This window comes from Acartia tonsa, chromosome 10 (assembly GCF_053477335.1).
Source record: "Acartia tonsa isolate MP-2025a chromosome 10, ASM5347733v1, whole genome shotgun sequence".
Taxonomy (NCBI): domain Eukaryota; kingdom Metazoa; phylum Arthropoda; class Copepoda; order Calanoida; family Acartiidae; genus Acartia; species Acartia tonsa.
This window is the reverse complement of record NC_137269.1, coordinates 47,844,707-47,861,490: the sequence shown is the minus strand read 5'-3', so window position 1 is coordinate 47,861,490 and position 16,784 is coordinate 47,844,707. Positions and strand designations below refer to the sequence as shown.

The following is a 16,784-nucleotide window of genomic DNA, read 5'->3' as shown; positions in this document are numbered from 1 at the left end:
CAGTATGATGTAGAATCCCCCAGGTATGAGCCTGGATATGATGATGAGGACGATGTTGGCAACGTGAGTCTTGAAGTTGAGCTTGATTCCAGGGATCGTCTGCCCAGTGATCAGAGTGGTTCGGAGATAGACAGTTGGACTGAGCCTACTACGGACAAGCCTGAAAAGGTGGCAGATACTGGTTCTGGTGATGGACGGCGCAGATTTGGTAAGTTTGTGCCAAATCAGGCTGCTGGGTCAGTCAGGTCTAAGGGAGCCAGCAAGGCTTATGATGATGCTGGGGAAGGTACTTCCAGAAGGGGAGCCAGCAATGCTTATAATGATGCTGGGGAAGGTACTTCCAGAAGGGGCGTGGTCAAGCGGCCTGCTGGGGCAGATTCTCTTGGGCCTAAACAAAAGAGGGAGTTACCAGATTTACGTGCTGAGGTTGAGAGAAATAAGGCTGAGCGCAAGAATGACAAACGTGGCTTGGCGCCGCTCAGTGATGAAGATATAGGTAAAATCAGTAATTCTGTTGCTGTGACTCTAAAGCCTATGATTGAGGAAAAAATAGGAGGCTGTAGGAGGGCCTGTAACTGCTGCAGCGAGTAACACTGTCATAGCGGCAACAGTGGGCGTTTCGGCTGAGGTTGGTGGAGGGGCGCTGAACACTCCTCCTCCAGTGGGTGAAGGAGAGGAAGGACTGGAGGCCGGGGTTAATTTCGATGTAGGTTCACCCAGTGAAGACATTGATCCTAGTTTATTGGATCAACCTGATGGATGGTGAAACCATGCTTAGCTGGATGGTTTCAGAAGGGGGTAAATGTCATATATTTATGTTGTGATGTCATATATTTAAGTTTGCAGACCATATGTTAATTGTTACTCTTAATTGCTCTTTAATTGCTCTCAGAAAGAATGAAGAGAAAATATATTTAAGTCAGTTGATATTGAGAGTCCTAACACAGAACATTATCTGGTTTGGGTTCGAGTCTTTATTAAGACCAATACAGCTATTTACAGACATCCTACTACTTTAGATAGTTTGCACAGACAGATATTCTACCCCTTCAAAGTGCATAGTTAATTAATACATTGTATTAATTAAACAGACAGTCATCCTGTTGTTTGGTGTCCTGATATACAGACAGACATCCTGCTACTTCAGAACTATCCAGCTTTGAATAATCAGTAGTTTTGACTTATTAACATATTTAATCATTTCTAAATATAGTATCAATATATAATCTTATTTACTCAAAAACTGCATTTAATCCAATATAATAAATACTTAAAATCTGATTGCATTTTGAATTGAACATTAAAGTCTACTCTATCATTAGCTTACGCTGTTTGTCTATATCACAATATGATTTTAAGAGTATCTTCATTGCTATAGGATTCGCAAGTATAGGTTTGAAATCGACATGACTATTCTAAAATGCCTTTTTTTTCAACAGAGCTAGCGGGTAAGGTCGAGCAGACGGGCACATAACTAGTTTGCTTTGCAGAAAAGCTTCATTTTCTTTAATTTTTAAAAACAATGCTTTTCTATAATTAGGGTCGGTACGTCCGTCCGTCCGAGACGGATAGTTTTTTCGTTAATTTAGGCATGTTAGAATTGTCCTATCGATTTCAAACTTTTATGGTGATTCCTGTGGTAATTAGGCACAATTTAGAAAGCGTAGCAACTCTGTAATCATTACCAGAATGTCCGTACGTCCATTTTAAACATATTGATTTTTTACTTTTTTAACAACAAATTTTTAAGTGATCTAATCATCCGATTGATCTGAATTTGGTATATTAATTCCTGGACAACAAAATACAATAATTTAAGCAATACAACCTTAAAAATGTCAGTATGTCCGTAAATATTATCCTGTATCAAGAAGTTTTTCAACAAATTTATTCACAATTTTGCTTTGACTCTTATTCATTTATATTCTGATTATTCAGTTCTAACACTATACAAGTGTTAATGTCCGTTTGTCCTACTGTTTCAGAGCTTCGCTTTTATGGATGTTGTCATCCTTGTTTCAACAGAGCTAACCGTTAAGGTCGAGCAGACGGGTATATAACTAGTTTGCTTTGCAGAAAAGCATCACTTTCTATTATTTTTAAAAGCGAAGCTTTTCTATAATTAGGGTCGGTACGTCCGTCTGTCCGAGAAGGATATTTTTTTCCGTTAATTTAGGCATGTTAGAATTGTCCTATTGAGTTCAAACTTTGCATGGTTTTTCCTGTGGTAGCTAGGTACGATTTAGAAAGCGTAGCAGCTCTATAATTATTACCAGAATGTCCCTACGTCCATTTTAAACATGTTGATTTTTTACATTTTTAACAACAAATTTTTAAGTGATCTATTTATCCGATTGATCTGAATTTGGTATATTAATTCCTGGACAACAAGATACAATAATTTAAGCAATACAACCTTAAAAATGTCAGTATGTCCGTAAATATTATCCTGTATCAAGCAGCTTTTTAACAAATTTACTTACAATTTTGCTTTGACTCTTATTCATTTATATTCTGATTATTCAGTTCTAACACTATACAAGTGTTAATGTCCATTTGTCCTACCGTTTCAGAGCTTCGCTTTTATGGATGTTGTCATCCTTGTTTAGGAAGTGGATACTATTGAAAATGGAATGTACAATGAAGCAATTGAAAGGTAACAGATTTATTATTTATATCTTTTAAAATTACAATTTATACTCTCTTTTAAGTAGCAAAGATACTCTATAGTTTTATTTGGTTGTCAGTCCGTCAGTCTGTCCGTAATGGAGGAAATGGGATTTTATTGTCTGCTTTTTAAAATGAAACTTTGAAATATTTGTTGAGGATTCCCTATACTATGCTTTAATAGACATGAAATGTGGTGCCACTGTTTCTTTTTGCTCTTGTGATAACTTGACATCCAATCTTGCTCTAATGCAGAGAGGGAGAGGACATTTAGCTGTTTATTACTATTGCCCCAAAAGTTTAGAAATAACTTTCTTTATTCATTGTCTTAACAACTTTGGGGGCTTTTATTAAATTTTGATTGGTTGTTTCATTAAGTTGAGTGTCCAAACGTTTCAACCTCTAATTGTAATCTACACAAAAGGTCATTTTGTGTAAGATCACTGGGTAGGTACATCAATTTATCGACCATTTTCTTATTCCTTTAGATTCCTGGTTCTAGGATCCATTAAAAAAACCTTCATAATCTGCAGACTTAATTAAAGTCTTCTAAATCCAATTGTGAATTACGTCATTATCTGTATTAGTAGGACATTTTTTTGTACCGAAAAGCTTCTCCATAATTCGAAATTACTGTCTGTCTGTAAGAAAAATATGATGTGGGAAAATTAAATTTCTTTGTTGCTGTTTATTGTGATAGACGACTGAATTTTTTTTCTGTGTAAATTATCTTTATTAATGAGTATTCAGAATATAATTTACCTGGTCCGTCGTTATGTTTTCTTTTATTTGTTCAATGTCCATCGTTAATTTTTTTGCTTCATATGGATATTGTTATCCTTGTTATTCAATAAACTTTATAAAAAAAACTTGTAAAATAAAACTTTCATACAAAGCATGATGAATAGTGTTCTAATTAATTTTATTACCTATACCGTAACAAAACTTTTTTTAAATGTTTTTTTTTGTGAAATTTTTTTTTCTTCACTTTAATTAATACTAGCGACTACGCCCCTAGGAGCCTCTATGGGAATTTAAGGCAGAAGGGGGAAAAGTCGACCTCATCTCATTTTAGATTAGAACCTTCCCAGGACCTATGAGAAGTTTCATTGTTCTCCTTTACAAAAAAGCTTCCTAGGAAGGTCCAAATTATTTTTGGGGAGGGTGTCATCACCCCCATCCCCCACCCAAAAAAAATTTATTTTTTTACTCTTTTGAAACTCAAATTTAGACACATTACAAACTTTCCCGATTTTGTATTACTTTTGAGGAACATGATTCCAGTTACGTCATATATTTCTTTCCCGAAAAAGGGAAGGGGGAAAGAAAAAAAGGGAAGGGGGGAAGAAAAAAGAGATGGGAGAAAAGGGGGTTTTCCCCATCTCTTTTGAAGAGATTTTCTTCCCCCCTTCCCTTTTTCGGGAAAGAAAAATATGACGTAACTGAAATCATGTTCCTCAAAAGTAATACAAAATAGGGAAAGTTTGTAATGTGTCTAAATTTGAGTTTCAAAAGAGTAAAAAAATAAATTTTTTTTGGGTGGGGGATGGGGGTGATGACACCCTCCCCAAAAATAATTTGGACCTTCCTAGGAAGCTTTTTTGTAAAGGAGAACAATATCGGTTCAGTGGTTAGAGAGATCCTTCAGGACAGACAAAAAACGGTTACTACTTGATATAATAGGATAAACTAGAAAAGAAAAAAATATAGGACAACTCTAAGACAAATATGAATCGTTCCTGAAAAGATAAACCAAAAAGAAGTGCACTTTTCATAAGTATATTACATACATGAATAATAATTCCAATGATGATTCACAAAAATAAACCTTATTTAGTTTTAAATTATTTGCTGAAAAGTTGGGATATTGTTAGTTTAATCCAATAAATAAAAAGGTGGGAGGCGGATGTGCCACTTTTTGAAACCAAAACTAAAAGTCAAAGGAACTCAACTAAAAAAAGAGTTACAGGTCTGAGATTTTGCATGGCAGTTGCTTTATAGGGTTACAATATGGAACAGTGAAGAAACGGCGGCGCATCCGCCGAAAACCGCCGAGAAATTGCAAAAAAAAATCGGCGGGAAACGGCGGTTTTCGGCGGTTGCGCCGCCGTTTCTTCACAGTTCCATATTGTACCTCTATAAAGCAACTGCCATGCAAAATCTCAGACCTGTAACTCTTTTTTTAGTTGAGTTCCTTTGACTTTTAGTTTTGGTTTCAAAAAGTGGCACATCCGCCTCCCACCTTTTTATTTATTGGATTAAACTAACAATATCCCAACTTTTCAGCAAATAATTTAAAACTAAGTTGAGTTCTTTTGTTGACTTTTAGTTTTGGTTTCAAAAAGTGGCACATCCGCCTCCCCCCTTTAATAAAAGTACCCAAAGTTTTAAGCCATCAAGAGAGCATGATTATAAAACTTTGGACACCATTTAAAATTTTTGGTCCAATGTTCTATTCCTTTCCAGGATTATACCTGTTATTTATTTTATGGATGAATGGATGTAGAATATACGTGGATATTATGACAGGGGAAAAATTGTCGTCAATTTAGGTTGCTATTTGCACTGTCATTTATTGTTTAATTCATTCATCCATTAGGAGGAAAGGGGATGGAGGGAGGGAATCGTTATTTTAGCCAGCTACAAGATTCACTTAATTTGAGAATATAATCTGGTGTAAGATCCAATTAAAATTACATCCATTTAGGGATGATTGTGGTTTATCCAGTGGAGGGTGTGCTCTTAATACAGCAAGAGCTTTTCAGTGGCTCAGCTCAATACCAAATCAGGTTTATTTTGCATTTTTGATTAAAAGTCACTTCTTCCACCAATTTAAAAAATGTTCAATGTTTTCTTGTAATTTCTATGGCATAGATACCCATGCTCTACACATTTACTTTCCGTCTGTCTGTCGGTCATGCTTAAAAGACAAAAAACCTTATCATTTCAGTTTAAAAAGGCGCCAGTTTTCATGAAATTTTCTTATTTGCTTCACATTATAAAAGTATACCCCTCTACTTATAGATGTCTAAAATTATCGAAATTTATTATTTTTCTTTCAAAAAATCTTGATCACATTAGATAAAGCATTTCAAAAATTGCATCTCTCTAACATAATGTTCTATGCTAATTGGCTATATTCGAAGAGGATTATCAAATACATATTTTTTTACAAGGAGGGAGAAGCCATTGGTTTGTTTATTACTCTAGTCCTCGAAGTTTTCTGGTCACGTTTTCTTATTGGTTGGCTCTTGGGTACTTAAACATATTTATTTGGGCATAAAAATTAAACATAGTCATAAAATAAAAAACAAAATATAAAACACAATTCAAATTACTATAACAATAAAACAACCTAAATCCTAATCAGTTCTGCCCGGGTAACCATGAATAGATCACTAAGGATCTGCCTACTTTGCCCAAAATATATTAAACAAAGGTATCCTGGATCCCTTTAAACTTATAGAACCTAGGTAGTATCGCCAAAATAAAAATAACATAAAAGAAAATTACAAAATTTACAGAGTTTACAGAGCTGGAGATTTAGATTATTTGATAAAATTAGCTATTGTAAGGCATTAATTAGTTTAGACTTGATAGATTTAGCAAAAAGGTTTCTATCTTCAATAGATTTAAGTTCATCACTTAGATTATTCCAAAGAATGCCAAAGTTAAAAATTGGATGTTTTTTAAGATATTCATATCTATGAGGCCTTATATGAATATCATTGCCATTTCTAAGATTGTAATTACCATTTAGGTGATTATTTCTAATCCAGGTGGGATAAAAAGAAGGAGAAAGAGTTTCATTTAAGTAGTCATACATAGTCATAAGAGATGAATATTCTATTTGTTGCATTATTGGAAGGATATTATGTTTCTTAAATAGAGGTGTAGTGCTTTCATTATATTTTACTTTTGAGACTAATCTTATAGCTTTCTTCTGCATTTTAATAATAGGATCAAGTGTAGTTTTAGTACACATAGACAAAATATTTGAACAATAATTGATATGAGATTGGAAATTAGCATTATATACCAGTTTTAATATTGGTGTAGGAAATAGATTACTTATTTGTCTAAGTGAATATAAATTTCTGGATAATTTTGAGTGTAAGGATTTAACATGTTCTACTAGAGTTAGATCTTGATCCAATAGAACTCCTAGTGCACGTACACTTTTTTCATCAGAATTAGGAACGTGCTTTATCATTTTAATTTTAGTTATGTTACATTCATCAGAGTCATTCATGTTAAGGTAAAGGGGAAAATATGGGCTTGCATTGTTAATAGACAATTGTTCCAAATTGTCATATTTGGATTTAAATAAAATAAATTTAGATTTATCTGGATGCAGTGCAAGCTTATTAGCACTATACCAGTCACAGATTTTACTAAGTTCTTTATTTACTAATACATTTAGTTCATTTAAATTGCTATGTGAAAACAGTGGTGTTGCATCATCAGCAAACAATACAGTTAGGGCTTTATCAGAGGCTCTATGTAAATCGTTAATGAATATTATAAACAGGATTACGCCTAAAATGCTACCTTGAAGAACGGAAATGTTAATGTTTTGTAATTCAGACCAAGATTCTCCAACTTTTACTTTCTGGTTTCTGCCACTCAGATAGCTTTTGAACCAGTTAAGAGCATTACCTCGTATACCAGCATTATCAAGCTTACTTAAAAGTATATCATGATTAACAGAATCAAAAGCTTTCATTGCATCAAGGAATACTCCGACAACATAGTCTCCATGATTAATAGATTCAGTAATATAATTAATTATTTTAAGAATTGCATGGTTAGTTGACCTATCTTTGAGAAAACCGAATTGATTCTCATCAAAGAAATCATTAGAGTACAAAAAATTTAGTAACCTCCTACAAATTAATTTTTCAAAAACTTTTGATACTTGATTTACTATAGCTATTCCTCTATGATAGTTAACATCAAGTGGAGAGCCAGAATTTTTATAAATTGCCACAACTTTTGAGGTCTTTAGATTTGCAGGAAAAATACCTTTTTCAATTGACAAATTAAAGATATGTGTTAAAGGTTTTAACAATTCTAACACTACAAATTGTAACAAAGGAAAAGGAATATCATTCACATCTTGTGATGTTTTTTTCCCCATGTTCATAATGACTTCAAGAATTTCTCCAGGAGCTAACAGGAGCTAAAAAAAGTGAGGGAATTGTTGGGTTAGGTAGGTATTGTCTAAAATCAATATCTTTATTAGGTATAAAAGCTGAAACTTTTTCCCCAATCTGAGAAAAATGATTATTAAAAGCATTAGCTATTTCAGTTTCATCATTAATGATTACACCATTTACATTTAATTTATCAGTCTTATTTGATTTATTGGTTTTATTACATGCCTCATTAATAGTTTTCCAAATTTTCTTGCTGTCCCCATTTGCATTTTCAATTGCCTCTCTATAGTAAATGGCTTTTGCTTTTTTTAATATAGAGTTGTATAAATTACGATAATAGATATACTTTAGTTTGTCATCATTTGACCTTTTAGCTTTGGCTGAAAGATTAAGTTTAGTTCTCCTAGATTTCATTAAACCTTTGGTCATAAATTTATTTATGCAATGTTTATTACGATTAATCTTTACTTTTTTCTTAGGAAAGCTAAGTTCAAAAATATTATAAAAATCATCCCAAAAAATATCATAGGCTTCGTTGGGACAGTTGCTTGCAATGACATTATTCCATGTTAAAGTACTTATGTAATTTTTAAAGACTTCTTTATTATGTACATCAAAATTTCTTTTGTAAACAAAGCTAGGGCCTTTTGTATTTTTTGCTTTGTTTTGTTTAATACTACAAAATGTTATAAAATGATCAGAGAGAGAATCAATAATAACGCCAGAGTTCAAATATTCAACCTTATCACTAGTATAAATTTGATCAATTAAAGTATGAGTTTCATTTGTAACTCTAGTACTTTTACCAATGATCTGAAAAAATCCAAATCCAAGCATAGTATTAAATAAATCTGATGAACTTTTATTATATTTTCTGGTGGTTGATTAACGTTTTAACCCATACTTTTATTTTACAGAAGGTCTTATCCCTTATGATCCCTATGTTTTTCAAAGCAAAAAAAATCAGCAACCTCGCTAAAATTTCAGATTTCAATATTGTATCATTTGTTTATAGGTGGCATTTATTGGCGGAATAGGCGAGGATGAAATAGCAAATAAATTAAAGGTAAAATCATTTCCAGTGTGGCAGTAAAAAAAGTTACTAGCTGACGAAAAAGGTCCCCAAACAATGGATCCTTTAGTTATCTGGATTATATATCTATTATTATTAGGGTTGGGCCGGATATCCGGCCTTTTTCAATATCCAGCCGGATACCGGATATTAAAACTATCCGGCATTAAAATCTTTTATGTTATAAAATAAAAAATCGCGGTTATAAACAGTCACAAGCATTTTATTATCTACTAGCGGCTTCGCCCCTAGCCTCTAGGGGCTTTGCCCCAAGAGGTTTAATCAAACCAATTTTTCATATTTTAGATTTAAAAGAAAAATAAATAAAAAATTTTGGGGGACAGAAATTTTTTTTTGGGGGGGGGGTGTAGTCGACCCCACGATTTTAATTTTAGTTTCAAAAAATAAAAAATAATTTTTTTGAGGGGGGTATTTTTAATTTTTTAGGGGGGTTCGGGGTGTCCCACCCCCCAAGAAAATAGTTATAAACCTTCCCGGGACCTATGAGAAGCTACCCTGTAAAGGAGCACCCGATCGGTTCAGCGGTTAGCGAGATCCTTCGCTACAAACAAACAGACAAACAGACAGACATCGTTCTACTTTGTATTATAGATATAATTCTTTGTACTATATAGCCAAACTAGCGGCTACGCCCCTAGAGGCCTCTAGTGGCACTTTAAATGTTTTTGTTTGTTAAAGTTAATTTTTTATGTACGATACCACCTTATTTGACGCTGAAGTCTCCCAGATTTAAAGAAAATTTTCAATTTTTTTGTCATTTCTTTTGGGAGGGTGGTAGTACCCTCCCCCAAAATAGTTAAAAACCTTCCCAGGACATATGAGAATCTACCCTGTTAAGGAGAACCCGATCGGTTTAGTGGTTAGCGAGATCCTTCGGTACACACAGACAGACACATAGACAGACAAACATCCTGTTACTTTAGTATAAGGATATATAATAGCTGGTTGGGCCAAATATGTATACGGCCCAACCCTAATACTTATACATCATTTTTAAAATAATTGCCATACTTTGTCTACTTTATATTTACACATCCTTGTTTTCAGGCATTAATGTTTGAATCTGGGGTGATACCAGCGATGGCTGTACACACAAATTTACCAACAGGTCAACAATTACTTGCAAATATACGCGTATATAAAAATAACAGGATGTTTGTGTTTTTATGTGTGTGTGTGTGTTTATCTGTTCCGAAGGATATCGCAAACCGCAAACCTGATATGGTTATTTTTACAATGTAGAATCATCAGCACCGTCCGGCCTCCAAAGAGAATGACCCCCCCCCCCCCCAATTACTTGGAATGTGTCTTTAGTGGCCTCTAATTAGTTATATATAATAAAATTATGATTTTGTTCTGCTAAACTTGATCGAATTAGAAAGGGTAAGAGAAATTTAACGGAAATAATTTGTGAAGAAAAAAGTTTGTCTCAAATAATTCAAAAATTTTCAGCGAGAAAAAGCAAAAAAAATCGTCGGTATGGTATGGACGCCGTTTTTCAAAAATCCACGCTTTACAGCAACTTTTGCTTTATTGTATGATTTGATTAGGTCACTGTATTGCTATGGTCCATGATAAAGAACGAACTTTAGGTAAAATTTTAATTTGAAATATGAATTGACTTGTATCAGTGGTTTCCCCCATGGAGGGAGGGGACATTTGTGGTGTTGACCAGTCCCAAAAGTTTTATAACAACGTTTTCTTATTAGCTGGCCTAACAACTTTGAGGATTTTTATTGAATCTTGATTGGTTGTTCATTAGGTTATGTGTGAAAGCTTTTCAATCACTAAATGTAATCCACTCCAGGGGTAATTTTGTGCATTATCATTGGGGATTTACATCAATTTATCGACAATTGTCTAATCACTTATATATAACTAGCATAGGCGTCCAAGCGATTACCCCCCCCCATTCAAAATTTACCCCTACTCTGGGGGTGCCGTAGGCACCCCCAACCATTTACCCCCCCCCCCCCAAAATAAAAAATCTAATAAAAAAAAAATTTTGCGCGCTTCACGCGCATCTTTAATACTAAAAGTTTAATAAAATTTAAATTACCCCCCCCAAAAATTTTACCCCGGGGGTAAATTTTGGGGGGGGTAAACTAAATTTACCCCTGCCAATAGATTTCAGGGGGGGTAATTACCCCCCCCCAAGCAAATTTTACCCCCGGGGTAAAAATTTTTGGGGGGGTAAAAAAATTTGCGGCGCTCTTCGCGCGCCATTTTACCCCCCCTAACACGAATTACCCCTCCCCTAAAAAAATTTTACCCCCCCCAAAATAAAAAGCTTGGACGCCCCTGATAACTAGTAACTTTTTCTGATCACCATTTTTTAAAAAGAGAACATTTATCACACGATAGATTTTTATTACCTTTTTGCCTTATTACAAAATGATCCTTATTTAGCGGCCAATCTTGGAGCAGCTAGCAAGTTCGATCCCGAGCATTTTTCAGATCATCATAAGAAACTCATCTCTAATTGTCAGGTGAACTAATTATTTTACTGGATTGTCAAATATTAAGCGAAGTTTCTCTAGTTTAGGATACATGCGTCCTACAGTAACGTGACATCGTTAGTTTAGGGCCGGCATGTTAGAACGAATTGACATATTGATTTGAAACTGGCATGATGATTCCTATCCTAACATTTCTATTTTTTTCATATTTTAAAACTATTGGATAGCAAAGCTTTTCTATGTTTAGGGTCGGTCGGTCCGTCCGTCCATTCGTAAAATTTGGGATAGATTTATTGGGAATTATTGTTTTTTTAATAATTTTGAACAGTAAAAGCATTGTTACTATATGTACATATATGTGTTTATGTTCTTGTGTATATTCGTATTCGTTACACCTCCCTTTTATTGATATTGTCATCCTTGCTTTTATTTTTCATCAATATAAGTTTAATGATTCTTGAGTTTTGGTAACATGCACAACCAAATTATTATTATATAGAAGACTTAAATAAAGAATTATGATGTATAGGATTTTTTTCTTCTAAATTTTACTTTTATTAATTTATAGGTTGTTTATATGGAAGGTTATTTTCTTGCTCATAGCTCAGAGGTTAGTAATAAATATTGATTAAACTATATAATTTAGTTTTTTAATCATCTTATAAAAGTAACAGGATATATGTCTATCTATGTGTAGCGAAGGATCTCGCTAACAGCTAAACTGATATGATCCTCCTTAACAGTGTAGCTTCTCATAGATCCTGAGAAGGTTTATAACTATATGGGGGGGCCATAGACGTCCAAGGGGGGGAGGTGGGGTAATAGGGCGATTACCCCCCTATTTAAAATTTACCCCTACCCTGGGGGGTATTTATACCCCCCCCCTCAAACAATTTTGGGAAGGTAAATACCCCCCCAAAATAAAAAATCTAATAAAAAAAATTTTTGCGCGCTTCGCGCGCATTTTTCACACTAAATATTTAATAAAATTTAAATTACCCCCCAAAGAATTTACCCCGTGGTTAAATATGGGGGGGGGGAAACTAAATTTACCCCTGCCATTAGATTTCAGGGGGGGTAATTACCCCCCCCCCCCAAGTAAATTTTACCCCAGGGGTAAAAATTTTGGGGGGGTAATAAAAAATTTCAGCGCGCTTCACGCGCCATTTTACCCCCCCCCCCCCCCAAAAAAAAAAAAAGAATTACCCCCCCCCCCCTCCTTAACATTTTTTAACCCCCCCCCCCCTAAAAAAAAGCTTGGACGTCTATGGGGGGGGGGGCGTAGCCGCTATTACTTTTATAAAAATTATATAATTTTGTCTAGCAAAAGAACTTTTGAGTAAAATATAAATAGTTTGCATTAACTTTCTTTTTCTTAAATATCGGAGTTTTTGAATATGGCCCTCTTATTTAAAAACACCATGTATAATATGTATATTTGAAAATATATTTGTAAATCAAATTTAAAACAAATGTCATATTATTAGGTTGGAAATCAAATAGCTGATTTGTCAAGAACAGAAAATAAGGTATTAACAGATTATTTACATTTTATAGTTTCATTTTCTTTATTTAATTTCCTACTTTTTTACGTCTTTGAAAAGGCTTTCAGTATGCCTGAGAACCGGTTTAATCCAGCGGAAAATAATATATCATACTTTTTTTTTATTCATGGTCCTTAGAACCTCTTAAAACAGGGTTCCCATTTTATGCAATTTAGCAATTATAATTTTTCTTAAGGTTATATTGACTTATTCGCCTGAAGTAAATGAAATGATGAAAATAAGAAGCTTTGAATGTTGCGTATCTTTTTAGCTGATACTTACAGTTTGTAGCTAGCATTCAATAGGGAATGTATTTTTTTAAACTGTGTAATTTTGTTATTTTTAGAAGCTGTTGTTAAACTTGAACGGAGAATATGTTTGCAGAGATCATAAATTTGTACAAGATGTTTCAAGGAAAGATTCTTATAATCAAAATCAAAGGGGTAGTTTCATGAAATGCATTTGAACTTAAATTAGTGAACCGCATACTTTTTCTTGGTTAATTGGTTAAAATATCAATAGTTGAAAATTGTCTTTTTAAATTGCATATATCAATAAAAGACGATTTTTAAGTCTTGATATTTTCAAAACTACGTGTTAGAAAATTGAAATTCTTTCAAATATATGCCATATAAATATAGTTAAACCCATTTACTAGCAAAAAATATGCGGTTCACTAAATTAAGTTCAAATGCATTTCGTGAAACTATCCCTTTAAATTTAATTTTAGCATTTCTAAATCAACTCTACAATTGTTTGTGTCCTAGTAGTACCCAAAATAACCTGACCCAAAGTATTGAACAACCAAACTAAAAACTACCCCCCACACCACCCTAAAACTAAAGAGGAAGGGTGCAGGGCTCAACCAGGCAGTTTAAGGGAATATCTTTTTAACTAGTAGTTCAACTCACTTTTTTTAAATCTCCTTGTACTAAAGTGATGTCTCATTTGGTCGCATAGAAGAAGTTAAGGTCAATTAGAAGACTTATAACAAGAAACTATTGAAATGTAATTCTCTTTTTGTTTTTCTATTTACTCCTACTCTTACTCTTTACTGTAGATTTAAATTCACTTTCTGTTTTTAAATCTCTTTTTATACATCTTTATTTATTAGCTTATTTTATGTTTTATCATTTCAAACATCTTTTTTTTTATGTAATCGTGCTTCTTGCGTGTAAATCTAACAAGAGCTAGCAAGATATTAAACCGCCTAAAATGTAATTTTGATTTAAGAATCGTAAATGTTCAGATTGCTTCCAAATGTTGATTTTCTTTTTGGAAACAGGTATGTGATAGTTGTTAAGATATACTTTCGGGGATCAAAGTTTCCATTACCCTGTATCCCTAATTTTAAAAAAAATATAGGGGAGGGGGTAATTCTTTTCTTATGACTAAACCCTGTTGGGAGCCCTAACCCTGCGGGGCTACCCAGTATCCACTATAACCTAACCTATCCTGGATTAAAGTAATAATCATACAAATGAAAAACTTTCCCATCTCTTAAAAATAAGGAGTTTCAGAGCTCCACAAGTCACTTTGAGGGAAATTACCCAACTATAGATATCAAAATTAATCATTTGTTCAAAAACTGTGTTTTATTTTAGGGAAGAATATAAAGTTTACCTAGAGACAGCTAAAAAATCAACAATTTGCAACAATTTAATAATCCAGGTAGTTAAACAGTGTAATTTTCCTATTATATGAAGTAGTCTAGAGCTTTTTTGTCTGTAGCTTAAGATTTCGATAACTACTGAACCGATAGGGCCCTCCTTTATATTAAAGCTTATTAAATGTTAAGGGAATGCTTTTAACTATTTTTGGGGAAGGTATCTTCAGTTTCACCCTATAAAAGATGCCCCCCCCCCCAAACAAAAAAAAATATTTTTTATTTTATTTTTAAAACTCAAATTGAAAACGTTGGAGGTCAACTTGTTCTCCACAAACCCTAAGAATTAAATCTAGAGTCTTAAGGGGCGTAGCCACTAGTTTTATATAAATAAATAGGTTTTTTTGTCTGAAGATTAAGATTTCGCTAACCACTGAACTAATAGTTCTCTATTTAATGGAAGCTTCTTATAGGCCCCCTTGATGGTTTCAGGCTATTTCATTATTATATCCAAGTTGATTTTAGCCAATTTTCCTACTTTCCTTACTCCTTTAGCTTTTAGTGCAGCCGCTAGTATTATAAAAAGTATTTTTTACCTGCAAGGAAAAACAAAATACATAATTCTTCTGTGATATAGAAATGTAATTTTTTCAATATGACTCATTTCCGCTGGATTTAAACCGGTTCTGATACATTGCCATTGGGACCATAGGCAAAGCAAAAATAAATCTTTTAATTTTTAGATTTACTTTCCTAGGAAATCTGTATGTAATATGTGCAGAGATAAATATATAATTTCTTTTTATAAAATGTTTTGTTAAAGTCAAGATAACATAAACGTTATAATTCTATTTTCTTCGTTTTTCAGAGGTAGTAAATAGTATTAGTGTAGAAGTAAATGTACAGAAGTACTATCTAGCTTTTTCTAAAATTTATAGCTTCAATAAAACTTACTCAATGAAAACGTAAATTTCTCTAATAATAAAATGATTCACTCAATGGCGTGACAGGGGATTGTGAAACAATTAGAAGATGAAAAAAAAGAAAGGTATTCTTTCCCAATTTCATTATGAGGGGTGTTGACACCCCTCTACACCTACCTAATGCACGCCACTTGATTCACTGAAGTATGATTGAATAAAAGTGATTATTAAAATTATGTAAGTTGTTATAATGTTTTAGGAACTTGAAAAATCTTTAAATTCCGAAGAATATCAAGACTGCTCTAATTTAAAAAGGTAAATTTTATCATTAATTTTCAGTAGCACGTTTATTCTTATTTTCTGACTGGTGGTCATTTAAAGATTGTTTTTAAAAATCTTCTAATTAGTATATTTCTTGAATATTAAGCTAATACTCAAATGAATTACTGCCAATTATTTAATTATTCTTAAAACAAAGCTTTTCTATTATTAGAATTGGTCCGTCCGAAAGATCGCACATCTATAGCTATTATCGTCAATTTAGACATGTTAGAATTCTCCTATTGATTTCATAATTGGCACATGATGATTCCGTAGGACTAATTAAAACTTGTTTTTTTTTTAGTATAACTGCCTCAGAAACCAAGCATTTAGTAGTTTTCATCACTGATGGTAAGATTACAAGTTAAGCATAAACAAGGACGTCTACGTTCAATAGTAGCGAAGGTAGAGATAATTGAAATTGATTTTGATTGAAGCAAAATATGCAGCCATGCACCAGTGTCTGGTTCGTCATACCCCGTTTATCTCATATTCACGGAGCAAAGTTTAGTTGATTCCACGTAATTTTTTTTCTCGTATTCATTCGAATCCGGTAAATAAGAACCGGTTCTAATCCATACGAAAAAAAAAAATATGTCTAGCATCGTATTATGTCCAGCTTTCTACGAATATAAAAATGTACAATCATAAGAATATAACCAGTTTTTTTAGCCCCGAGGTGCCGAATATATCCGCGGAAAGCTGACAATAATACAATGCGAGAAATAACTATTATCGTTACTTAGGACAGTAATATGATGTCGGTCTGTCTGTCTGTGTAGCAAAAGGTTTCACTAACCGCTAGACTGATGCAGTTTTTCTTTACAGTAAAGTTTCTTTCAGTTCCAATGAGGGCTCCAAAAAAGACGAAATTTCTACTTTTTTAACTAAAATTAAAAATGGTCTACAACCTCCCCACCCCCCCCCCCCTCCCCTTTTTTTCTAGAGATTTCACTAGAGGTATCTAGAGGCTAGTAATAAGGGATAATAATAAAAATCATTGGAGACGGAC

The 16,784-nt window shown here is 33.3% G+C and overlaps 1 protein-coding gene across 1 annotated transcript in view; it reads left to right on the top strand.

Moving 5' to 3' along the window:
- The window catches only part of LOC145330214 (uncharacterized), a 35,512-nt gene that overhangs the window by 11,590 nt on the left and 7,138 nt on the right, over positions 1–16,784 (top strand). The window contains exons 3-15 of the mRNA XM_080174822.1: positions 2,610–2,656; positions 5,375–5,456; positions 8,842–8,892; positions 9,967–10,027; positions 10,470–10,511; positions 11,329–11,408; positions 11,947–11,988; positions 12,866–12,907; positions 13,269–13,336; positions 14,172–14,207; positions 14,527–14,593; positions 15,711–15,766; positions 16,077–16,123. Coding sequence (XP_080030948.1) covers positions 2,610–2,656; positions 5,375–5,456; positions 8,842–8,892; positions 9,967–10,027; positions 10,470–10,511; positions 11,329–11,408; positions 11,947–11,988; positions 12,866–12,907; positions 13,269–13,336; positions 14,172–14,207; positions 14,527–14,593; positions 15,711–15,766; positions 16,077–16,123 — 721 coding nt within the window. The remainder of the gene's footprint in view (positions 1–2,609; positions 2,657–5,374; positions 5,457–8,841; positions 8,893–9,966; positions 10,028–10,469; positions 10,512–11,328; positions 11,409–11,946; positions 11,989–12,865; positions 12,908–13,268; positions 13,337–14,171; positions 14,208–14,526; positions 14,594–15,710; positions 15,767–16,076; positions 16,124–16,784) is intronic.